Genomic DNA, 26,394 nt, shown 5'->3' with positions numbered 1-26,394 from the left:
GACGACCACCCGAATCTGACGAAAACTAACAAAAATTACATTCAGTTTGAAAGTCAACAGATGGGCGGAGCGAGCCATGACGCCACGGCTCGCTCCGCCCATTTGACATCCTCAGCTGTCAAATGCTACATATTGCATTCATATATATCAAATGCTTCTATGGTAAAAGTACAGAGGCCATAGAGTAGTGGTTAGAGGTACAGGCTTGCAATTGATTGCCATTGTGAAGTTCGCTGGTTCAAGTCCAGCCATGGGAGAGTAAAGTTTTTTGTTTTTTTTCATAAACGAATTTCGGCAGGACTACCGCTAACAAATTTCAGCCGAAACTAATTTAATTTCGGACCCGAAAAATGAAACTAAACTAAAGGAATTTTTTTTTTTCAAAACGAAACTAAACTAAACAAATTTTTTGCTGGTGCACATGTCTAGTCAGCAATACTGACAGCTACAGCTTCCCAATCCCCCCGACCAGCCATCACCCATAGCATCCCCCAGCCTCACCTACTTCCTGCAGCACCTCTCTCCTGAGTCCTTGGCGGCCAGTGGAGAGGGTCCTCACAATGACCCAAATAGCAGGATGTGGTTGCCTGATGGTGTCTGCAGTCTGTTCAGGCTCCACCAGGCTAAACACTTCTTACAGTGACAGGCATTTACAGAGCCGCCTGTCCCATCCCCGCACAGCCGCCGCTGGGACATACAGCTGTCACAGGGTCAGGGGAGGACTGCACTCCTTACAGCGATTAGACCTGGATAAATGATTGTGGTGCTCATAGTTATTGCACGGATGGTGTCATGTATTCCAAAATCGTAGAAGATGGAGATCACCAGCACTCATTTGTCATATGACATGCATTAAGACATGCCTAATGCATTTTACATACTACACATAGCATGGATGTATGCATAGCAAGGTGATATGACAGGTAGTCTGCTTTTCTTGCATACATACTAAAGGATTATATGATGGATTGTACATAATATGTTACATTTTATCACAATATGACATTTGTGATCTTTATATCCGTCGTTGTACACAGTCATCTACCTTGTCCTTCCTTTATATACTGTGGTTTTGCCCTACTGTTCTTCTCTGCTATTAATCTCTCCTTGACATTCGAAGCCCTTTCACCTCTCTCTGCCCCCCTCCCCCCCTTCTCTCCTTTCAGTTCTTCTCCTGCTGCCCGGCTTATCTAAGTTTGTTTGTATTGTTCCTCGTACAAGGAGCCGTCTCCCCCTTCTCCTTACACGGAACACAGAGCTGACTGTCTCCTAGTAAAAAAAACAACCAGCGCTGGTGATCTCCATCTTCCCCCATGTATGCACACACCTTCCATCCAAGCACTGATCTGATACAACACACCGATCCAGCCATGTGGGTACAGGACAGATCCAGGGACCTAATCATGCAGCGCGCCAGACAATCCAAGAGCCGAACTGGGGGTGCAGCAGCCAATCCAAGAGCAGCTGAAGACAGGCCCTGCCCAGAAGGCACTGTCATACTTTCAGGCTGTGCTGTGTTAAAGTGGCAGCGGCAGGGACTGGTGGGCCCGGGCAGGAAACATGCTGCGCCTGCGTGCAGGCTGGAACACGACGAAAGGGAAAGACTTTACTGCCGTTCAGTGTAAAAAACCGGCACAGTACTTGTAGTGTGCCGATTTTTTACACTGACTCGCAGTAAAGTCTGTGACAGTGACAGCTGTATGTCCCGGCCGCGGGTGGGAGAGGCTCTATCTCTGGGAGGGGGGGGGGGGCAATGCCCCCCTTCCCCCCCCCCCCCTGGATCCGCCACTGTGTATGTGTGTCGAGACAACAGCTCACAGAGCTAAGCCCCTCCCAAAGTAGATTAGATTGAAATGCCAGCTTACAGTGGGTTTTTGATTACAGGAGTACATTGCTCTCCTGTATCATTAGGAAACTAAAAATGCAAAAAACGTGTACCCCATAGTTCTCCTTTAAGGATCACCATGGATCAATAAAATGTGGGGCTCTGTGATTCTCCAAGCATCATTTAGTATTAATTGTGGATAAATGTATTCCTTTAAAGCAAAAGTAATTATTTAAGAAAGTCTCTCTCACAGTTTATAAGCAATCTAAGTATTGTTACCTGAAACATATTTAGGAAGTTATGCTAAAGTCATAGTGAACTGATCAACATCAAAATGCTCTACAGATAAGAAAATGTCTTATCAAATGTGTACAACTGTATTTAAAATGCAATTAAGTCCCTAAAAAAATTGCACATAAAGATAATCTAAAAAAGCAAGAACCTACATACAATAGGTTAGTAACCCAAACAAAATTACATAAAATGTCAGTTCTAAAACATTCACATAAATTAAATGAAGCCTCATACATTTGTAAACATTACAAATTCTTCCAATAGAGACATTTCTCCTCACTTACTGTCACAGTGACAATGTTTTGAGTCAGGAAGTGAGTGAAATCTGTAAATGGACCTATACAGCAGTTGACACGTTTGTTCTAACCTTCCGCTACACTACTAAAAATACAATTTTTGTTTGTCTGTCACCTTGACAGGGAAATCTCTATAACAGAGCACAGATAGTAGAAAAACCAGACATGACTTCTGATCCTTCCACATGCTATCCATAAGTTAAAAAAAAGAAAGTTATTGTTGGACATACAGTTGATAGTTTCTATATCATGTTCCTCCTCAAGACTCTGAAGCATATGGTTTGATCTACAAGCATATCTTCATTTTTTCTTATGCAATGGTACATGCATACACATGCAAAGGTGTGAATGGGCTCTTAATGTCATGACTGAAAACCTTAGAAGGGCCAGATTTTTGAACATCAGAATAAATGAAAGGGAAAAAAATGACAGGTAAAAAAAAAATGAGCAATCAGATTGTGAAAGACTCATATTCACCCTCTACTTGCTCAGATTCACGTTGGAAACCATGGGATGAACTGTATTCTCAGTGGTTCATTATATTTTATTGAAAAAAGGTGTATTTTCAGTGGTTTTACTACAATTACTCCTTGATTTACAGTTGAACACTAGTCAAATGTTAGCTTTGTAAAGCATTAGATCCTTTGTCAGATTATTGTTGGTGTCCCCACTGGGAAGATTTCTCCACACTTTTTGTATGGTCACTGGAACAGAAGGTAAAGTAAAATCTCTCTAATGGGAACGCAGACGAGAGTGTAATCAAGTTTTTTTAGCATAAGGATGAAGGGCCAGAGCTTCTGTTGGAATTTTATTGTGGTGTACATTCCCACTGGGGAGATTCTGCTCCTTTCTGTGTGAGCAGAGAGCCACAAAAAAGTATTTTATTTCCTGGACTGCATATTACCTGATTACTCACTGCAAGGTAAGAAAATAACAGTGTTAATTGATTTATTAACTAATAAAATATTCTGTTTTCAGACAGACAAGTTATTCTTTTAAAAGTGCATTTTACTTTCCATATATTTGCACTGTAGAACAAATGGAAGTAAAAAGGGAAACGGTGATCCATGATCCATGTGGAAAAGGGTGCAAATAACTACGAGATAATATATCCCAATAGTCACTGCAAAAGAGTAAGACATATACAAATAAGACAGTAACATTATAGTATTAGTAAAATGTGGATACAGGGATGACAACACATACAATTTGTAAACTTCCTAGGCTTGTCAATATATAATATGTAAACAAATAAAAACTATAGAGTACTGTGATCTTGGTTCATCTGGAATTAGTAATTAAATACATGCGGCTGCATCTGCAATACACAAAGTTGATCTTGTTGTACAGCAGTGACATCTAGTGTACATCTCAGCAAATGTAAATGTCGACAGTATTTTGTTCTCCCCTTTTTATAATAAAATACGGTGTATTATTTTTCTTTTTTAAATTTCGTTTATTGTGTGATAGAATCACAAACAGACTTTATAATACTTTTATTCAGTAAGCTTAAAAGTGATGTACATTATACACACATTAACAGTACATACACATATTTGCACTTCAAAGACATTCATTAGGCTTACACAGGGAAAGAAAAAACGTAAAATCATTCTAAACAAACAACTAATGAATGTGTGGCTGCACCTTGCTGCAAGGTGGTTTCCTGCACCGTTTGTATCTACTGCAGTGATAATGATTTGTCATAGTACTATCCTTGCCTAACATAAGATTGTGAGAGAGAGAGAGAGAGAGAGAGAGAGAGAGAGAGAGAGAGAGAGAAATGAAAGAGTGAGCATGAGAGAGAGCTGTCTGCAACATCAACTATGGTGTTATGTAGTCCTAATTTTTGATTATTCAGATTTTTAGATGGTAAAGTGCTTGACATCAATAAAGAGTTCCAGGACTACATTGGCCTTGGAGGGCGCATATTGGAGATTCGAACCCCAGATGTCGTAGCCAATGTGAAGAAGCAGGCTCAAGCTGTAGGCTACACTGAAGGAGCTTTGCTAGCACTGGCCATTATTATCATCCTCTGTTGTATACCAGCTATTTTAATTGTAATGGTCAGCTACAGACAGTAAGTAAATTGCTTTCTTTATGCAAGAATGATAAACCAACCCAGTTCTCTCAAGCACTAGCACAACTTTTTGTTGGTTCATAATATTCCAAAGACTGAGTAATACTTTATTCACTTTTAATGCTTAAGATGTTGTTAGTAATCAAAAGTTGCCTATTTACAATCAGCAAATCCATTTCTATAATAATATGGCAGCAGTTATGTTGGTTAGCATACATTTATGCAATCAAATCTGGATTGTCTTACTGTGTGCATAAAATACTAAGTTCTGCCATCTATGGTGATTTGTATGAACCCTAACTACATCAAAGGACATTTGCATTATGACTCTAGCCATATTTCAAATGAGGACTTCTGACTGAGGTCTCTTTAAAGAGCACATCTAATGATTCTGGGTTAATTTTGCTTTACATTTCTTCTTAAAGTTTATATTTTTGAAGAATGTTTTATAATGGTTTTACGGTTTGTATAACATGTTTTTGTCACAAAAAAATTAATGCAGGGTACACCAAGAGTGGATCCTAAGAGCACTAGGAGTCTATCACAGAATATAGCAAAAGCTGTCTACAGTCATACTTTATCTCTCTGACTGAAAGTTTAACAGGCATAAAAAGAGGGGAGAATGGGGTATGAGTCACTGCTCTGGCTCATTGAGTTGTGTATGTGAACTTGTGCTTGAGCTAAGTAAAAAAAAAAAGAATTTTCAGCAAAGCAGATAAGGGATAGCCTGGAAAACGTGTGAAGAAGCAAACTCTACCTGCTGGCTGAAAAGGAGAATACACAATATTAAATTTGATTATGGATATCTTAATTGACTAATTGACTTAATTGTGGTTCTCAGTAATCCTCAGTGAATTACATTTCTAACTTTATTGATTATTAGGATTCTATAAATGCAGTTTAATTCCATGTTGTTCATTTGTACATGCCTGAAATTAGTGGCAGAGCATGGCGCTTTTAGAAATCAGCTAGTATGCAGGGATAAAAGTAGCACTTTTGAAAAGTGATAACTTTGTAAACCCCTTTGCACTTGTCAAAGAAGCAGATTGTGAAAATACATTTGGAATCCATTTCCAAGACACATCTTTTTGTAGTCAATCAAGAGTGTAATTGTGTTTTACCATTATGCAAGGCCCCCTCAATTTACTGCAATTAGGTTGAGCCACAAAACCTTTGCTTATTCTAAAAGAGGAGAAAAAATAGTTTTCTTTTTGCTTAATAACCGACTTTTCAAGTATAATCCAAACAATATCTTTTCCTGAATGTCATTTCTTGCTACAATGAAGTATGCCAAAATACTGAAAAGCTGCTAAAGATATCACATTTTGCAAATTTGAAAAGCTTTTTTATGTTGTCATTAATATCTGTGTGACTTTGATGAGCATTCTAATATATTTGTTTTCTTTTCCGATGTGCCTGTCCCTGTGGAACAGGTTTAAAGAGTAAGTATGTTCAGTTATTACTACATCACACCTCCTACATGTAAAAGACATGCAAAAATTATTACATATGTGGAAAACACCATGAGAAGAATAAATGCAGAAATTAGTGAAATTAATCCCATAGAATAGGACATATTTGCTGCAATGTCTCTTGTCAGGTTTGGAAAATAGTAGTAGTAGTAGTAGTAGTAGTAGTAGTAGTAGTAGTACATGTCGCATGACTTTAAAAAAGTTAAAAAAAAAATTAGGATGGAACTCATAACTGTTTGTAAAATGTTATATTGATATATATATATAATGTCAAAAAAGACAAAAACGCAGTATTGCAGTGTGCAATGATACCTTTCTTATTGGACTAACAAAATATAATAAAAAAATATATAAAAGACAAGCTTTCGAGAGTGAACCTCTCTTCTTCAGGTCATTCAGATTGCTTCCGACCTGAAGAAGAGAGGTTCACTCTCAAAAGCTTGTCTTTTATATATTTTGTTAGTCCAATAAGAAAGGTATCATTGCACACTGCAATACTGCGTTTTTGTCTTTTTTGACATCTTGTCTACTGGACTAATACGGCTTACCCATTTATATTGCACTATATATATATATATGTACACACACAGTATATGAATCCTCTCATAAGTTATCTTATTGAATGTCACTATGAAGATCTATCTATGACCTGCATAATTTATTAAGCCTGTGGTGATTTTTGGTATTATCAATTTGATTGTAGAGATGTTATTCAAACACATCAGGCCTTATGTATAAAAGTGTCTGACTGTAGAACAGTCTTGTATTTGCAGCAACCATCAGTGGCTCTCTTACATGTTACATCTTGTACTTTAACAATAGAAGAAAGTAACTGATTGGTTGCTGGGAAGGAATTGTTTTTTATTTTGCTAGAAAGCTGCTGCAGATGTCTTTTTACCAGTCAGATGCTGCTGGACACATTGCTGATATCTTGTTTTTATTGGAAAAAGGTACATAGCTACAGAACAGGAAACTACATCATAATCATAACCATGTAGCTCCGCTAGAAAGAACATTACATTAGCTCAAGGATACAAACACCTAGTGGCAGAATTACTGAACACAGTATAATATATGAGAATGGTTTTTCTTTAAACTTTGTCTTTGGAAGTTATTTTTTTATAGGTAATGATGTCGGACATTAATGTGCTTGGTTCTGGCATTGATCTTTTTACTCTTTGCAAGCTTTAGCCTCCATTCACATATAGCGTTTGCATTTCCCGTGTGGTTTTGCCATGCAAAAGACCTTTGCAACTGCATGGATTCCGCTCATTTGCAGCCATTACTATAGCCGCGAATGTGCGGAATCCGCCCCTGGAATTGCGCTTGGAATAGTCTGAACAATCCAGTTAAATGCACGTTTTTTTAATGTCTAGAGTAGTTCAGCATGTATTTGTACTGCCAAATATGCATGAACAACTGCTCCTGTGGGAATGGAGCCTTCTACATCAATGATTGTCCCTATATAAAACTACTGGCTGAGACACTGGCTCTCCAAGATCTTCAAGTAGTTGCTGCAAACATATAACTTCTTGATGAGCATAAGCTGCCAAGTTGTATTCGGCTTCTGTAAATGATAATGTCAGTAATATTTGCTTTTTGCAAGTAACCACTCGTAGATTTGCGAGTATTGGCATCACCTACCCAATCTCCACATAGTTCACATATCCTATTAGTATTTGGCCACCATTTGCAGGTAACCCCAGGTTTATGTCTTGATTCTGTTTTAGGTACTGCATGACTCAGTAGCATAGAATTCCAGGACCTTTGCCAAGGTTTGCTTACACATCTGCAGAGAAGAGACATGGGAGTTCCAATATCTTGTCATTTAGTGGTTGCAGTGTATAAAAGTGCCCCCAGTGATTGTCTGTACCATCCATTGTTAGACTTCTTCTACTCTTAACTTTAGGTAAACTGTTTCAAACTGGTGTGCTTAAACTTTTGCATTCTGGCATGCAAAACTGTTTAATGATCATCTCAATTTTAGAACTTTTGCTTAGCAGAAATCTTCCTCATGCTTTATTGGAATACTTAGGTAGTAGGACACATCTCCTAAGTCCTTAGTTTAAAGTGTTTGTCAAATGCTGTATTAGTTTTGTAATTTCCTCATCCTCTTTGTGAGCAATAATCAAATTATCAACATACAGCACAAGATGTGTCCACTCTCCTTCTGTAGATTTAGAGTATATACATGGATCAGTGCTACCTTAACACTTGATCCAACAATATTTTATTCATCTTTTAATTCCATGCTCTAACTGACTGTTTAATTTGACCTAAGATCTATGTAACTTACAAACAAGATTTACAATTCCTTTGTTTTTATGTCCAGATATTTCACAATCATATTCCATTGGGCCACTATAGTCAATAAAGTTCTAAAAGTACTTTGTTTTGCAAATGGAGCAAAAGTGACATTCTAGTCTTCACCATACTTTTGTGATTATGTGACGAGTCTTGCTCTGTATCTATGGATGTTACCTTTAATGTCATATTTGGCTTTAAAAATACATTTGCATCCAATTGCATGTTTGCCTTGAGATAGTTCTTTAATTTCCCAAGCTTGATGCTGTTTGAGAGATATTATGATGTTTTGTGAATGGAGAAGGTGTAGAGCGAGCAACCCACTATTATCACTATACTAGAGCTGGAACTATGAGTGATGGAAAGTCAGTACTTATAGTACTGTGTAGGATTAATTATAGTAATAGTTTTACCTTTTGCAGCAGCATCCAAACATGGGATACCCATGTCACCTTTTTTTCTGTGAAGTTCAGCTTTAACTTAAGCATACTACCACCTAGTGGCAGAAACACTCATCAGAATCTGATATATGAGAATGGTTGTTGCATAAATAACATGCCAACAGTTCTTCAGACAGACACTTCGTACATGAAGCCTAGTATGCAAGGTTATTCAAGGTTGGTTGTAAAAATGTATAAAAATGTTTGCTGTATATTTCTCAGAACTATACTACAGATTTACCCTTCAGGTCATTTGCCATAGTTAAACACTTTTGTCCCCTACACACACAGTATGTCCTATTGGGTTTCATTTGTTTGCATTAAAGAGTAATTTCACTTTTGTTGAAAAAAAAACCAAACAATCCCCTCTCGGTGATCAATGTTCATTGGAAGAATTTTAACTAACTTTGTTTTGGTTTCCAACCTGTTTCTTTTCTGTTTGTTTCACCATGTCCTTTCCAAATTGATCTCTAAATGGGAGGGTTTGGGTTCGTTGTAGTCACCTGGTGGGTTTCCTGTGTTGTAATAGAGAAAGGTGCAATGTCTGCATCTCTTGAGTACTAATTAACTCTTCGGGAATGTCTCACCCAAAAAACTATTGCAAGAAATGCCTAAAATTGTATGTGTATCTTAGTGCAGACTTCTGGGAAAATCAGTCAGCCAATCACAGAAGCATCAAGTGACATCTCTGGAGGAGTTCTGTACACCAAGCGTGTACACAATACCTCTAGGTTGCTATATTTCATGGAATTTGTTTGACAGATTTAGAACATTACAGTGGCTATAGTTTCAAAGGAAAGGTAATTTAAAAAAACATTAAATTAAAAAATAGCTTGTGCAGCATTATATGTGCAATATAATTTTTTACATTTTATTTGTTGAAGTGGAGTTACCCTATAATGTTACTAAAAAGTTATCAACCTGCAAAGGGGTAATGGCTTACTGTTAGCGTATTGGAAGAGTGAATTTGTGGGTGGATATACCACAGACAAAATATGGTCTCCATGCTAGTGAAAAACTATGCATTCATTGGAGGAGGAGGAACCATTAAGTGCTGTGGGGGTGACACGTCAGATGAACACTCTCAGAAGTGACAGCTTTATTACCGGTTCAGTCAGTGATTCTACTTGATTGAGCAGCACGTATGTTTTCACTTTCTTTATAAGGGTAGGGTTTATTTGGACTTTCTTATTGCTGGCAGTGTTCCTTCAAGATTCAGAGAATGAGGACTGTCCAATAAAAAGGATTGTTAGATGTGATCTCAGTACAGTTATGGTTTAGCAATAATAATTGCTACAGAGCGCCTTTTACAATAAATGTATATATGTTATTCCAGGTGATTCCAGGTGATTTTGTTCAGTCATCTGCTTGGTATTAGGAGGTCAGAGGTAATCCTGACTTTCTAATGCCACAAAAAAAGGGCATTTTGGAACACATGTATAATGAATTCTTTAAGGATTATTCACAAGAAAAGATATAAGTGAAATGCCTACAGTCCTTTTTTCCTGGGATGTTCGCTATATGGGATCAGGCAGGTTAGCTCTAATTGACCTATATCCTTTTGCTGTAATCCTTCCACCTGAGAACCTTTTAACTGAACATCCCATTTTACTTGACTGACACTGACTATACAAGGAGAATAAAGCAGTAAAGCACTAGAGGAGAAATGAATAACACTATTAAGACACCAATTCCATTAAGATATCTAACTCAGGATAGAAAGACCTTGATATTTACTATCAGTGAATATCTTTAAATGAAACGTGCTCATTTTTTTATTTGAGTCCGTCTGGAGACGGCAACCCGCAGATGCTGCAGTGCCGTCCGTCTGTTTTTCTACTACGGGCGGACGGCAAGAGGTTAAGGCTGTAACACATCCTATGATGTTTCAAAAACATACAAATTGGATTTTGGTAATTAAACATGGAGAAATAGGTTTGTATCACTGAGGCTCAATAAAAAGTCTAATAGACCTACTAGTCAGACACAGGAATACAAAAACATTTAAAATATTAACTGATTTTACCCTACATTCAATTTTCAATTATGTTGTAATACACATTTACTACAGTGTAAGTCTAAAAGAGTTCCTCGATAAGAATAACAATTATTAGATGTTTAAGAAACCCTGTCTGCCCTCTAAGTCTTTCTTTTTACTTACAAAAAGGAGGCAAGCTGAGTGTGCAAAGACAGCAAGGATCCAGATGGCATTGCCAGCAGGCAAATCATCAGCCCCTGCTGCCAATAATCTGTATGAAGAGCTGGGTGACAGCACTATGTAAGTACTGAATATAAATTGTTTTCTAAAGAATTGCATGAATCATTGCAATAGTGGGATCTGTTTTCTGTCTATTATTGCAAAAGCAGTTTGAAATTTATCTCGGTGCAATGATGTGCAACATTGTACAGTCCTTTGCTCGAATGTGTTGGTTACATATGTAAGTAAGCGTTTAATACTATAGTATACAATATTTGTTTCTTCTACAATAACGTATTTGAAGAAATATCTTTAAATTGTCTAAACAGTTTCTCAGCTGCTAAATTATATAGAAGACAAATGATGAATTGGTTTTAGTTTTTTTCCCATGGCAAGGTTTCATAAGCTAGTTTCAAATGCTCTAGGCTGTATAGTTTAATGCATACAAATAGTATATTTTTAATGCTGATGTATTGCTTTAATCCTAGGATGTACTGAGTCATTGCATAATCCTGATTTGCTTTCTTATGATGTGTAACCACATTTTTCCAGTAAATTTAGAAAAGCCTAACAAAAAGAGGGGTTAATTAATCAATGACTGATGATTTTTATTCAATTAACTGAGAAACAGTGATGCAGAAGAAGTGTATACAAGTATATTTGTGATAATAATATTTTATAAGTGAGCAAATCTAAAACACCTCATAGACATGACATACCAGTGGCCTGATCATTGAGACTGGGCAACGATCTTATGTGGATAGCCAAGCACCAGAAGATATTTCTCAATAAGAACTTCATTGTACAGGTTAAAAAACTACCGTATTTAACAAAAAATGTTTTTCATGAAATAAACTGGTAACATCTGGCTTGTTTCTCTCTTTTTTTGTGCATAAGCAAAAACTTGCAAAGTTTGCAGAGCTGACCTCACATGTTTATGTTACTTTCTGTAGCATTTAGAAAATGTGTGTGCGCAAAGGGGCCAAACTACAAAGTAATCCATCAACAATTTCTTGTAAAATCCAAGCATATCTTTATTTCAGAAACACAACAGGTACATAATCAAGTTGGTGCTGCATTTAAGACCAACATTCTTGCAGGGTAAACAGGGTACAGATCTTGTATCACTTTCACTCTAAAGGAAACCTGTCACGTGAAAAATGGATGGGCTACCATTGCTGATCTCCCCTAATAAAAATGTTAGTTGTTTAACAGCCAGGCTGATGTAATTACTTTAACATTTTTTTAGTAACTGACCTAACAAAAGCATGCAGCCAGTAAGGCAGAATTCTTTATCTGTATTCTGGTTCCAGATATGGGAATCAGACAGCTTTAATACCACTGGATCAGCATAATGGCCAGGTAACTAGAATCCTCCTTTAAGTACTCTACTTAAAGTGTATGTAAGGCCTGGTTTACACTTGGCGATCCATGGCCATGCAGCGATTGTGTACGAAACTGTAAAGATCGTGGAGCGGTCACGAAACCATGCACAACCACTGAAACGCTTGCAGTGTCATTTATTTCTAATGGCACCCCAATTGCAGCTGGCAAATCATGTGGTTTTCCTCCGCAATCCCACGTGTGCAATCATGCACAATTGCAGTAGAAAGAAAGTGCCATGCTCGTTGCAGAAAAAGGTACATGTACCTTTTTTTCAGTGATTGCCGTGCAGATATAACCCCATTAAAATCACTGGGACTGCATGGCAAACCCTGTGCACGATCACGCAAGAACACGCACAACCGCGCGGTCCCAGGATTGCCTAAGTGTTAACCTGGCCTAAACCCTACATCCATTTTTTCTTCTTTTAGCATTATGTCCTACTGTATACAATTTTTTAATGAACTATTTTATATCTATAGTATATTTATTTATAAACTATTTTTTATAAATCTATTGAAAATTGTCTTACCTGGAGAGTTTGCCAGTATCCAACCTCCTATTGCAGATTGACTACATTAAGCTTGTGTCCTGCAACCAGCTGAAGTGCTGTTAGCCTGCTGCATGCCAGACTCATTCACCTTACCAACCATTCCACTGCCTCCACCTTGCCATACAAATAGAATTCAAAATATTAACAACCACTTGCAAAGCAATCTACAACCTCATCAAAAAGTCACCCAAACTATCCTTTCCACTCCACTCAAGACCTCCTGCTCTTTGGCTCCCTCATCACCTCATCCCATGCTCACCTCTGTAACTACTCCAATCCTCTGTTCAGTTATCTCCTACTCTGTCCTACTCTCCTACTTTAGGCAATCCTTGAAAACTCATCTAGTCAGGGAATCCTATCCTACCTCCATATAATAAGTGTACTTTTACTTCTTTCATAAGGTCATCCCTCACAATGAATGCCTTTTGTATCACTTGCCCCTCCTAGTAGATTGTATGCTGTCATGAGCAGGACACTCCTGTATTGACTTGTATTGTAACTACTGTCTCCCTTCATTTTGTTAAACAATGCACAAAATGTTGGCACTATATAAATCCTGTATTATAATAAAAATAATAATTTTTATGAAAGGTAGCCGTCATGTGTCATATACAGTAGAAAAAAAAACATGTCAGCACAAGCAATGGGAAAGCAGTAAATATCGTGTGTAACCTCTGTGTCTTAACAAAGCTTATTTGCTACCTCCACATATAATTGTACTGTGCTACTCATTAGAAATTCTTTTAGCATCATTACTAATCAGATCAAGAAACTTTCCTTCCTTTAAGCAATTCCGACAGTCTAGTCATTAAATATATATGCCACGTATATTGTTCTATACAATCACTATACTTGCAGGAAATTGATATGAATTAATGTTGAAAGCTAGAACGTACATGCCCAAATTTAGAATGCTGTTCTCCTACACAGACTCTCATACCGTGGTACTGGGCATCTGGGGAATCAAACAAAACTTCTATGTCTTGCATATAAAACAAGCCTCGAGGCTTCCTTTCAAATCATGCTCAGTATTACAAGAGACAAAACGAACAGTACTTGTTTTTTTCTCTTTTTGGAAATGTGTCGTTTTGTGGCAGATCTAATGATGTGAAATGAATGACAGCAAGTTTCTTTTTACATCTGGTATTTGAACTGTGCTATTTAAAGCTATACCCCCAAAACTTAAGAGCAATTTCAAATCTATCAATTTTATTCTACCATTTTAAATTGCCTGTTGTCTTTGCATGACCCTTGACCATTCATTTGGGTGTACAGTATCAAATCAAATTGAAAGGTTAGGAGACATGAAAGTAACTGTAGACCATCTATAGCTCACAAATAGGTGGTATCTGTTAAATAAAATGACACCAAAGCATGACCTACTTATCTGGATGGATAAATACTTATAAGAAAAAAAATGAATAAATGCATATAGATAACATAACATTGATATGCCATTGATATGCTCATTTAACTAATATCCTTTGACTAATATTGATGAGCAAACTCAGCAAAGTTAGGTTTGCTGGACATTTGCCACAGACTTGAAAAAAATCTGCTGAAACCAAACTTGGTGAAGTAGACTGCAATTTATAGCAGACAAATCTTTTAATTTTTTTCTCACCCTTTTCAAAGTCAGTTTACAAACTTTTGTTAAAAAATACATTGGTAGCTGGGCACATGGGGGAAGGGCTACATATCTGGAGGCCCCCTTATTCTAAAGGGGGCTTCCAGATTCTGATATGTCCCTCCAAAAGACCTTACTCCCTTGTGGAGGACAGGGTATGGGGATGAGGCACTTGACCCCATCAACATGGGGGAAAAATACCCTCCCAGGGGCATATAGCCTGGTGTGGTTCAGAAAAGGGGATGCCTGGTATACATTTTGATAGGGATCCTACATTGTTTTATTAAAGGGGCAGTATACTTTGTTTACAAAAATGTGTAATCCCTTTAAGAAAAAAGTGATGCCCAACAACCCAACAAACATGATGATGCTGCCCTTCTGCTACTCCCATCACAAATGACAGTTCCCTAGTCATGTTTAAATGTAAACAACAGCGTTGGCCAACCTAGGTGATGTCATTAATCAAATATTGTTAAGACAAGACCATGTTCAGTCAATTAAGTCACCCAGGAGCCTTGCTGGGTTGTTTACAGTTTGAAATAAGTAAGCAGGAATCTGTCAAATCTGTTTACTGAAAAACTTCCATATGCAGCAGCCAAAGGTTTGGGCTGGTGGGCAAACTGGCCAAATTTGGCCAATTGGTTTGCCTGTTTACAGAACTGCAGACATGTTGTTGGGTTTGTGTTGAACTCATGGTTTCATATTTTTATACTTGTATATATTATAAGTACATATTTGTAGATTTTCATACTAGTATCTATTTATGTCAGATATATGCAGTCAGCAAAGTAATTAAGCACATGTTGTAAATATAAATGAGAACAGTACCACACAATCACTATTGCAAAGGAATCCACTGACTTCCACAGACCTTATTAAAACATTAAAAACCACATAGTGGAGACTTTCATTGAATGTGGCTGATGACCAAATGCACCTGCCTACTGACATGCCCCATCTATTCCTCTCAGTTAGGGTAAAAGAAACATGTCACAGCACAGCATTGTTTTATTTCCCTTCAATACCCTTCTTGATTACTTTTGCCAGGACTGGCAAGCTATACATTCAAAATTGATTATTTTCTATTGGTAAGTATGGGTCACTGACTGAAGCTGGAAATAATATTATTCATGTTTTTAGTCACCCTGTTCATATAAACAATTTTTTTTTTGGCAGATCAGCGCAATGTGTCCCCATAGACTCAATAGGAAATCCTTGGAAATGCGCGACAATTATTTTGCACAATGTTTCCCATTTACATCAATATATCACAATCTGATCACAAAAACATACAACTCAATATACGCATGTAAAATGCATGCAAAACGTGCAAATAAATGCGTGTAATCCACACTGAAACGCTGCCCCTTAGGTGTGAATGAAGCCTTACAGTGTTTTGTGGAGAGAGTACCTATCCTTTCAAAGTCTTAATGCAGTGCACCGTATTACACGTAGATAAAAAGCTACTGATAACTTTCATTGACATTTGTTTTCTGTACATTTGGGGTTTGCATGTCTATGTTTTATATTTTCTTGCATGTTTTCATACACACTATAATCATTTCTTTTCTATTCTTATTTGCCACTGCATGCACAGGTTCCAGTAAGTAGAACAACGTAGATTTAACTGTGACAATTAGATGGTGTAGGTGTCTAATTTTTTTACTTTGTCTTCACAGTCTTAATTTGAAAAGAGTCTTGAACAAAACAAGTATTATACACTACAATAATTGCATGATGGTGTCCAGTTGTATGTTGCTCATTACAATAGCTTTATTCACTGGCAGTGCTGTAAAGCTTATAATTAACATAGTGGAATGCAAAACTCAAAATATTTAACTAAGCAATTAAGTTATTGTTCCCTGCCAAAGTACAGAAGACACCAGCATGCATGATATTTAATTAGTTCATTGCTAGTTTATCCAGTTTTCATGTCCACAGCCATTGAGGAAGGAGTTGCTGGCTGATTAATAGTTTCCTCTGTCCATCCTGTTCATTTGCATTTATTGAGTAGACATAAACACTGCACCCTGACTGGTAGAGCAAACAAAGTGCTGTAGACCAGTAGCAATGCATGACCTAATTATTAATACATTTTCTATCAGTAAAAATGGTTAACATCTGGAGGAAAAGTTAAGACTGTGTAGCATTCCCTGCTTAAATTTAGAAACATTGTATTGTAATAATTTCAAACTTGCTATTCCTTTTTAATACATTTTCCCCTAAGAAATTGACGTACCAATGCTTTTCATTTTTTTAAAGAGATTTCATAACTCCACTAACTGGAAATTACATGCATTTGGTTTCAGAGCGAATTAAACATAACAGTACATCTAATACACTGCATATAACCCACACCAAATCAGTTTTTATCAGTTTTGTATGTGATGTTGACTAAGTGGGTTTTGGCCATACAGATGATCTATGTGTGTTTTTATTTCATTTACATTACTCTGGTGGCACTGCTTTTAGAATGTATTATTCCATATGGGAGCTCATCAGAAGGTAGAAATGGGTATTATTAGCATTTTAAAACAACTTCCAACAGCATTTGGATGCCTATAAAGCCCTACAATGCCATAATAGCATAGTATTTGTGAAGCATTTTTGCAGGATATGGAATTGAATTTGGAATTGAATCATAAAAGCAGTATTGTCTTGCTTTTAGTTTTACTTTTAGCCATGCATCATTTTGTGTTTTTTTTAGCATAATATGCTCTATTCCACTTCATCTGATCTGCTTTTATTCCTCAATGCAAGTCAGTTGAAATGTGGCGCCGATGTATGGTAAATGCACAGCAAGGCCAATGTATTTTAAGTATATTACATTTAAAATGCTCTTTTAAAGAGCTTGTGTATACCGGAATGTGGGTTTGCTTCTGACATGCAGTATGAAGTGATTTGTAAGTAAATGTGCAGTGTTTGAATTTTGAATTGAATTTTATGGAGCATTGTTACCTTGCATTTATGATTTCATCTGGCATACATCCTGTTGCATTCCTTTTCTGTAAAAGCAGCACATCCTATTCTGCAACATTTCAGCAGCTGAGTACTGTATAGAAAAAAGAAATTATGAATGCCTTTATAGATGTACTACATATGCATCATAAATGGATTGTTAAAAGTATTTCATATGCAATCCATGTTTCCTGAAGGCTCCTAGTAGCTGTATTTGGTTTGCTTCTATGCTTAAAGCTGAATTGTAGCATGACCCAGGGTCAACAGCTCTTCCCAATGTGCGCAAGTATGCATAGCATACTTGCTCAATATGGTAGGCTTTCCTCTCCTTCAGCCCTCATAGCTCTGCAATCCAAATTGTTGCTCCTTTCACAGCTTTCACAGCTTCTGCCAGCTTCTCTCCCTATTCTTCTGGCCCGACATCTCTCTTTGGCCATTGGTTGTTCGTAATGATGTAACTCCTACATATGTGCTCTGGAGTTACATTGTCCAGACACCTGGCTGCATTACTGACATCATACAGATGCCAAGTGTGTAAACTATAGTATGTATGCACTGTCGATTGATTTTAACAGGAAAACAAACTGCTAGGAGAAAGGGGAAAGCTTTTATTTGGCAGAAGAGACATGCAAAGTCTCTAATGCCAAAAAACTATTTTAGGCTTCAGTCACACACAGGCATTTTGTAGCTGAAAGAGCTAAGCACTATAACACTCAGAGGATTTCTATGTTCTCAATGGCTCCTGTTCACATCCAAGCATTTTGTTGCAGGTAGCCAAATGCCTGTTGCTGGAAAAAATACATGAGCTACGTTTTGGCAGAATTCAGTGTTTTTGGCCTCCTTGACTTCAATGGGAATTCTGTAAATGTGTGACACTTGTTTTTGCGTATTTTTTCGCATTTATCAAACATTTTCTGCAAAAGAAGCAGCACTGTTGCTCTTTCTAAATACACCGGAAGCTGTATACGCCAAAAAAACCTCTCAAAAACACTGACGCTGAGGTGTGAGTTGAGCCTTGGAGTTTAGTTTTACTTTAAACTCTATCTATAGGCAAACCTTTTTTTTTTGTTTTGTATAGGGAAGGGAAGGATAAAGATACCAATTAGGTTTTTAATGCTGTACGCATCTATTTGCCTGTTAACTACTGTCAGTAGGATGGAAAGTGATAGGGAATTGAATCGTTTACTGTTATCACTGGAACAGGAGGTAAGGGGAAATCTTCTAACAAGGATAAATGTTTCAGTGACAACTGTCTAAGATGGGGATTTCTTCTCACATTGGAGATATTTTTTCTCACTTCCTACTGTCTCCCTGCAAAAGGAAGTAAAGTTAAATCTCCCAAATGTAAACCAGAAAGCAACAAAACCTAGCCTAAACTTAACAAAGGTTTAACTTTTAGAGCAAAGGTTTAACTTTTAGAGCAAAGGTTTTGCTCTATCCAAAGTTTGAAGAAAGATTTTTTTCCCTATACATACAGTTTAACATGTTCATTTAAAAGCAAGCTAATGGGAGTGTCAAAATTAAATGTGACAAACCTAAAGAAATGGATTTTATGGTGACAAATGACACAATACATCCTGACACTGTCTTTGAAAATCAAAAACAGTTGTTAGCTATGCAACACTTTGCACTAGTTAGAAAGTAACAAAAACAGGCATTTGAGTTTCATTCATACTGTGAAACGAGAACTTCAGAATGAAAAAGTACATGATTATTACTAATGTAGGAAACAGCCCAGACAAGAACTAAATCATTAAAAAAAGATTTATTATAATTTATGTAGCTACATATATGAAACCAGCAGTTTAGACCCACTGGGAAAGGAAAAAATAAGAAAATAGCAGTTACTGTATATATGTAGTGCTTCATGTCAATATTCTCTTTACATTTTAGAATTATATTTGCATAATAAAGAGAAAATCTCTTAAAATGTAAAATTACATTATCCAGTGGTGGTTGAAGAGCTGGACTTCTCAAGGGTCAGACCTTAAAGTGCAACTATAATAAAAAAAAAATATTTTCATGTTGGATTGGGTAAAAAAAAAAAAGAAGGTTAGTACTTTTTTTACCTAGAATAAAAAAAATCGCTAAAACCCTTTACTGGCTTTTTCAGGCTTTACTGCTATCTGGGGTTTTGTTAGAGAGATTTTGCTTTACTTCCTGTATTGGGGACAATCTTTTACCAGACAGGAAAGTGAGGGAAAATGTACAATAGGAAAAAAAACTTTTTCATTTCTGGTTCTGGCATTATCCTACATAACTTAAAAGAGCTTTTTGTTTTGTCTGTGCTGCTGTTAGAGAGATTTATCCTCACTTCCTGTGCTGGGGACAACCATTTTACTAGACAGAAAGTAAAGGATTTTTGTCCAAGGAGCCCCCGACTTCAGTAAAACCATAGAGGAGTTCTAATTCTTCCCAACTCTATCCAATACAAGAAAAAATGTTTTGGTTATAGATATACTTTGGGTTGAATAAGGTAAAGAACAGCTTGTTAAATAATCAGTTGCACATACCCTCATTAAAAATGTCTTCTGTATAATGATAGAAAAACACATCAGTGTATTTAATTGTTAGTCATTAAACCAGCATAAAGAATATTGATGAAACACATTGTGGAACTACATCTGCATGTATAGCCATTCTGTGCCAATGGGGCAATATCAAATGCTATTAGGCTATTTTTTCTTTAGGTCACATTTGATTAATTCATAAAGAATAGAGTAATTCATAAAAATACCGCATTGAGGCCAACTGATGGTGCTGAGCGTAATATTAAATACGGGAAAGCAGTAACTTGATTGTAAACATAAAAAAATGCTGGCTAATAAAAATACCAGATTTGCTATGCTATAGTGAATTGATCCTAATGTAACATTCTGCCTAAACCCTAGTTCCACCAAAAAGAGAAAGTGATGGTTAAATTAGTGTTAGTTACATAGTTATTGGAATAGTTTTTTCCTTGTGATCTATTGGCAATTTTGTTAACAGATTCTAAACAGTTCACACCCTTGGCTTTCCTGTTTATGTAAAAATAAATGACTTTCAGCATAAGATGACCCGTTAGAGATTTACTGGTGCTCACCTGAATCTCCATACTTCCTAGTATTCTGAGATTAGACATCCCCTTCTCATATTCCTGTGTTCTGTGCCTAAGCAAATCTTCTACAGCCCCCATCATTGCCATGTGGTGATATACCTATGTTGTATTGGTAGATGAGCTTTGAGGGTTTTAGAGGCAAGCAGAAGGCAGACTGTAAGTAGGATTTTATACCTAATGGGGCCTTAGCAGTGCATTTGATGTGTATACTTTTGTCTTGAGTATAGATGTGCTATAATGAACACATTTGTGCTATCTTTATTATAAATTTGCTAAAGCAAATTTGATATTTTGTATTTGGTAGATACTAATTTGTTAAATCATCCACCAGCTACTTATATCTCTAAAGGACTATGATGGTTGCATCATGTATGATGGTTACATCAATTTACCAGCTCTTCCCACAGCTTCAACAATTATTTGGGACCTAACTTTCAAAAATTAATAGTGTGTTCTCCAATTATTTAACATTATGAAGAACACAACAAGAGGAGTCTTGTTTGGCTTTAGGTTCAGCAGGGAGCTCTGCATTGGGTTATCTTCCTGATGGAATCATTGAGAAATGTATTGGTGGATAGTTTAATCAACCAGTATCTATCTGACACTCAAATATCAGATTTTGATTAGCTAAATTGTTGTATTTCAATACCGGATTATTTTCTACTCCATCTTAGAAGTAGCGCACTTGTTAGTGTTGTAGTATAGATACAATGATAGTAGCATCATTTCCTTTTTCTCCCCTTTGCCCTTGGATGTTGTTACCTATTCTCAAAGTCTTTCTTTTTTATCATTTTCAACAAAGCAGGGGGAAAAAATCTGTTTTACAAGAAGGTGATCGGCAGAGACTTATAAGTAGTCTGGCATCTCGTGCTATTGAGGCCCATAAGCAATCTAGTATCAGTGGATGTTTAAACAATAATCTTCCAAAATCTTCAAGTAATATTACTTTTCTTTCTGATATAAACCCACTAACTACTCAGAACCCTCTGTATATGGAAAGTACAGTCCAAAGTACGATTAACCTTGAGTTACCATGGAGAAACAAATTGCCTTTAGACAAGTCTTCACCTCGAAGAAGGGTGCTGAGAGATTCGGTAATAAAAATTAACTCAGAGGGCTTGCACCGAGCTTGGACCCTTCCCACACGTTTTGCTAAGAGGAACATTTATGATGTTCTTGAGAGTCCTGTAATTATGGATCCAATTCAGTGTCAGCATATGGGTACAAAAGCAGAGAGAAACACATCTGAAGCTAATCAGCCAACTGAAAGCATTAGGACTCCAGTGGAGAGCTCATCTAACAGTAAATTAAGTGTACGAGAACAGGCTAGACAGTTTGAACAAAATGCATTTGGAGATATTAAGGTGAGCAAATCTTGGGAAATTAAAGAAGTACACACACCAAATGGTAATGAGAAATTAACAGAGAAAAATAAAAGTTATTTTAAAGATCTTCCATATCAAAGTTCTCCACTTCCATCAGCAACACAGGATTCAAATATTCTTCCTGTACATCAATCAATTACCTTTCCTTCTATTCTAATTAGTCCTTCAGACTGCTCTGAAGACATCTCACCTCCGCCAACTCGGAAGCCAACGCCACCTTTAGCCAGGAAAAGTGTAACACCCTGCCAGACATTTCTAACTGCTGAAAATGAACAAATAATCCCAAACCTTATCCCTGACCCACCAAATGTTCCTCCACCTTGCCCACCACCTAGCACCTCTCTATCTTTAATTTTTACACCAACAGAACCATTTCTTTTATCATGTCCACAAGAAGCAACACCACCACCTCCACCTCTTCCTGCTCCATCACTTCCACCCTCATTTCCCCCAATCCTGCCCACTCCACCACCTCCACCCCTTCCTCAGTCACTCCTAACACCTAGCCATTCCCAAGTCTCTTTATCTACATTAACATCTAATCTTTCATCTAGCACCAGAGAAAAGCTTTTAACAGCACCAGAAGTCTCCCAACCAGATTCTGGCCCTCGACGAGAGCTGAAAGGGATTCTCAAAAATATACAAAACTTGGCAGATATAGAAAAATCTGTAGCGAACATGTATAGCCAAATTGACAAGGGCAACCCAACATCAAAGCAAGTACCTAAACCAAAATCTCCTGTACTGAAAGACGCTCAAAATGCAGACATTTTAAATCCACATGAGAAGCTTAATGGAAATCTAAGCTGTGTTGTTGGAGAGTTAGAAAAAAGATTTCCTTCTCAGTCCACAGCCCTGTAAAATTAGACTTTGACTTTCCAGCACTCGACACATTATCTGAAATAAAGGCAGGCTGACCAGGAGTACGGCCAGCTTTGTGTAGTCAGACAAGCAAATCAATGTTTTACAAAACATGCACTCAGTTGCAGACCTCTCACAACATTCAAGTGCCAGAGTGCAGAAATCAAGCATAAAACAATATGTGTGTGTGTGTGTGTGTGTGTGTGTGTGTGTGTTGGGAGCCTGAAAGACACTTTTTATCCACCTTGACTACACTGTAAAATGTAATTTTGGCACAATTCTACATTGCTGTTTTTCTACACTGACAAGAATGGTAAATAAATATTTAATCAAACATTTTTCTTGTTTTAATTGGAACTGATTTTATGGGCAAATAATTACCGTATTTTAAAAAATACATAAACCAGAAAATCTATGAAACACTACACAAAGTAAGCAAACAGTTCTGTCATCTACATGTACACAGTTTGTTAAAGGCAATGCATTAATTACAAAAACTATACTAGCAACGTAAAGTATGAATATGTTGTTAACATATATATATATATAACATAAGGAATTCTATCACACTTCTTAATCTTTTTATGACCAAAGTTTTCCTGGTTTAAATGTCCCAAAAAACAGTGAACATGTCTCATTCAATTACTTTGCTTCCCTTAACATTACCATTGCAACCTAATTATGCATAGCTCTACTGTATATAAGATTAACAGTGCATTGCAGTGTATTTATCTGTTTGTTTATCATTAACAATGTTTTGTATAAAGCATCTATTACAAGGGACTTCCCACTTTAGTTTAAACCTTTTCATTTTGTGGCAAGCAACTAATTAGACACCTGAATAAAGGTTGTTTCTATACAGCAGGGGTTCCTTTAGTATAACACTAGACAAAAATCTAAATTACTGTGTACAAAGTTCCCATCAATAAATATACATTCAGATAATCCCCATCTGTTCAGTCTTTTGCTATGACATAGCGAGTGTCTGTTGAGCCTGCCATTTCTGTTAACCACGTGATATCTGGTGTTGGGCCAACAATGGTATGTATCCGTAATTTAAGAACAGAATTGCTTATTGTTGCCAGTACCCAAGCGCATCTCACTTGCATAATAATGTGGCTTCCTCTAAAGTATGCGTGGTCATTTTGGATCAGGAGGAGGTGCTAGCAATGTGCCTCTATTATTATTTTTTGACATTTCTAACTAATGTTGTGTTTATCTCCCAATCTTGTTTGTAAAAATACCTCCACCACCCCAACTTGCATGTGCTATAGTCTTCCATAGCTGTGTGTCCTGGCAATCATATTAGTTTGTTTCCTAGGTTTTGAGAGGGGTGATGGTGTAGTATGCAAGAATATTTATAATGCTTTCATCCCAGGGAAACACACGCTCCCTGTTTGTTTCTTTGTGTTATTTACAGGTCTTAGACTGAGGTCACAACCATGTGGCGATCCGTCACAAACACATCTGCAACCTAACTTGGGTCCCAGTCCACAGCTTAAGAAACATTGCTATACAGTAATGAAACAGAAAGCCAGATTTGATAGGTTCGAGGGTCGAGACAATTTTAACGACTGTTTTCATGATAACTCTATTTCCAGCTGACAAGGAGAGTTGTACAGTTTAGGCCAGGGATGCACCAATACCGTTTTTTTGGTATCGAGTATGATACCGTATACAGATACCGGAAGTCCCATTAAGGTCCCATGTAATGACTTGCCACCTGGCTTCCTGATTATCCGGGAAGCTGGGCGGCTGTAAAGACTCACCATCCAGCTTCCCGATTAGCAGGAAAGCTGTCTCCTTGCTTTTTATCACTTGGTGACGAGAAAGTATGATTTACGGATTTGACAAACTATTATATTCATAGGGGGTGTTTACAACAGTCAGCTTTTTTAAAAATTGATTTAAAATATTTTCCGAAAGAAAAAAAAACTATTGCTTTAACTGCTTAAAAACTGTTAGCCTAAGTTGAGCTCTAATTTATTTGTTGCTCACTTAGGGCCCATTCACACCAGTGCTACCACCTGGTAGGATCAAAAGATAGTATAGACACACTGCATCATGTAATTCACAAATCATGTAATTTTTGTTGTTGCTCGCAGTTCTGATTTAAAAGCCTTGGAATCAGCCATTTATTTTCTGCATGCTTGTATTGAAGCCAAAGGAGATCCGGGCAGTGATGCTAAACCTATGCAGCTGCATAGCAAGTTATGTCCTAGAAGCAGTGTGCAGTGGAGGAATCAGAAAAAAATCAATAATGTGGTGTGGGGGTATCCATACTTAAATTGTTCAAAATTCATTCTATATTAGGTTTCTACTCTTTTTTCAGATATTTCTTCCTTTAGAAGTGTTCATATTACGAATGGCTTTCTGTTGATGATTCATATATTATTGTATGTATTAATATGAACTTGCAGCACCCCCCCCAAAAAAAAAAATCACTATTATACTGGCGCACATAACAATAAAACATGATTTATTTATTATTGAATATAAAATACATTAATTATTTGGATTGCACAGATTAAGAACCAAAAAAAAGAAACATTAAAAGAAAACACATTTCAAAAATATATGAGCATAAAATGTTAAGCTACTGTACTATGATTTGCTTCCATAGGCACTTGTCTATGATACCCATTTGGTGAAAACAATTATGTTAGCAATAATTATAGTCCATCTATCAAGAAGAATATGCAATGCATTTGGCAAGCACTAATTAGATTTAAAGAAGATCTGCCTTCAAATGGTTTAAGTGGAATATCATAAATAAATATGACTAAGCTCCAGAGTTCCATAATGCATATCTACTCCATTAGCGTTCCATTCCTATCACTTCAGCTTCCTGTTTTCCTTCAACATCTCTCCCAAAAGAGTTCTGAAGGGCACCTCTCTCATACATATATCACCAAATTATTTCTGTCACAAATGTGGGTGCAGGAAAAAAATTAATACCAGGTTACCTTTAGTAAAAACTTCCAGTCAAAATGATAAGCTGATTCAAAGACACAGAAAGCTGAAATTATTAAAAAAATCTCCAACATCTGTAAAAGTTGGGCTTGGCCTTATCAACTCTCCTCTCCTCAGCCAGGGTGGCTGAATGTATTTTTGCATGCAAGTTCAACTCCTAAAACATGGGACTTTTTATAAGGGAAAAAAGGCCTTACATTTTAACCAGGTAAGGCCTCTTTTCCTTATAAAAGGTCCTATGTTTCAGGAGTTGAATCTGCATGCAAAAATACATTCAAGTACCTTAACTATTAACAAAAATATGCCTTACTGGTGTATCACTCGGCTGCAGATCCTCAAAACATCTGAATCCATGCTGACACTGTCCTTCCTTCTGAAGGGTGGCTACCTTTGTCCCCAGGGTCCTTGCCTGCGTTGAGCACGAGCCACCGCTCCAAGCCCGCTCCTGTGATGGGTTACAATCTCATGTTTAGTTTACTAATCTGTACTGAGATTGTAGTTTATCACGTGAGTGAGCTTGAAGTGGAGGCTACTTTACAACACACACAGGGAAGGAAGGATAGTGTCAGCATGAATTCAGAGCTGGTTTGAGCATCTGCAGCCATGTGATACTTAAAGCAACACAAACCCCTCAGTTTTTTTCTCCTTG

At 37.0% G+C, this 26,394-nt stretch overlaps 1 protein-coding gene across 1 annotated transcript in view; it reads left to right on the top strand.

The window, feature by feature from the left end:
• PCDH15 (protocadherin related 15) overlaps window positions 1–26,394 on the top strand; it is a 553,205-nt gene that overhangs the window by 493,030 nt on the left and 33,781 nt on the right. Inside the window, exons 26-27 of the mRNA XM_018568452.1 lie at window positions 4,277–4,495; window positions 10,879–10,989. Coding sequence (XP_018423954.1) covers window positions 4,277–4,495; window positions 10,879–10,989 — 330 coding nt within the window. The remainder of the gene's footprint in view (window positions 1–4,276; window positions 4,496–10,878; window positions 10,990–26,394) is intronic.

This window comes from Nanorana parkeri, unplaced genomic scaffold (assembly GCF_000935625.1).
Source record: "Nanorana parkeri isolate BGI_ZX_2015 unplaced genomic scaffold, ASM93562v1 scaffold32, whole genome shotgun sequence".
Classification (NCBI taxonomy): domain Eukaryota; kingdom Metazoa; phylum Chordata; class Amphibia; order Anura; family Dicroglossidae; genus Nanorana; species Nanorana parkeri.
Note: the sequence above shows the minus strand (reverse complement) of the source record. Positions and strands in the feature narration are given on the sequence as shown.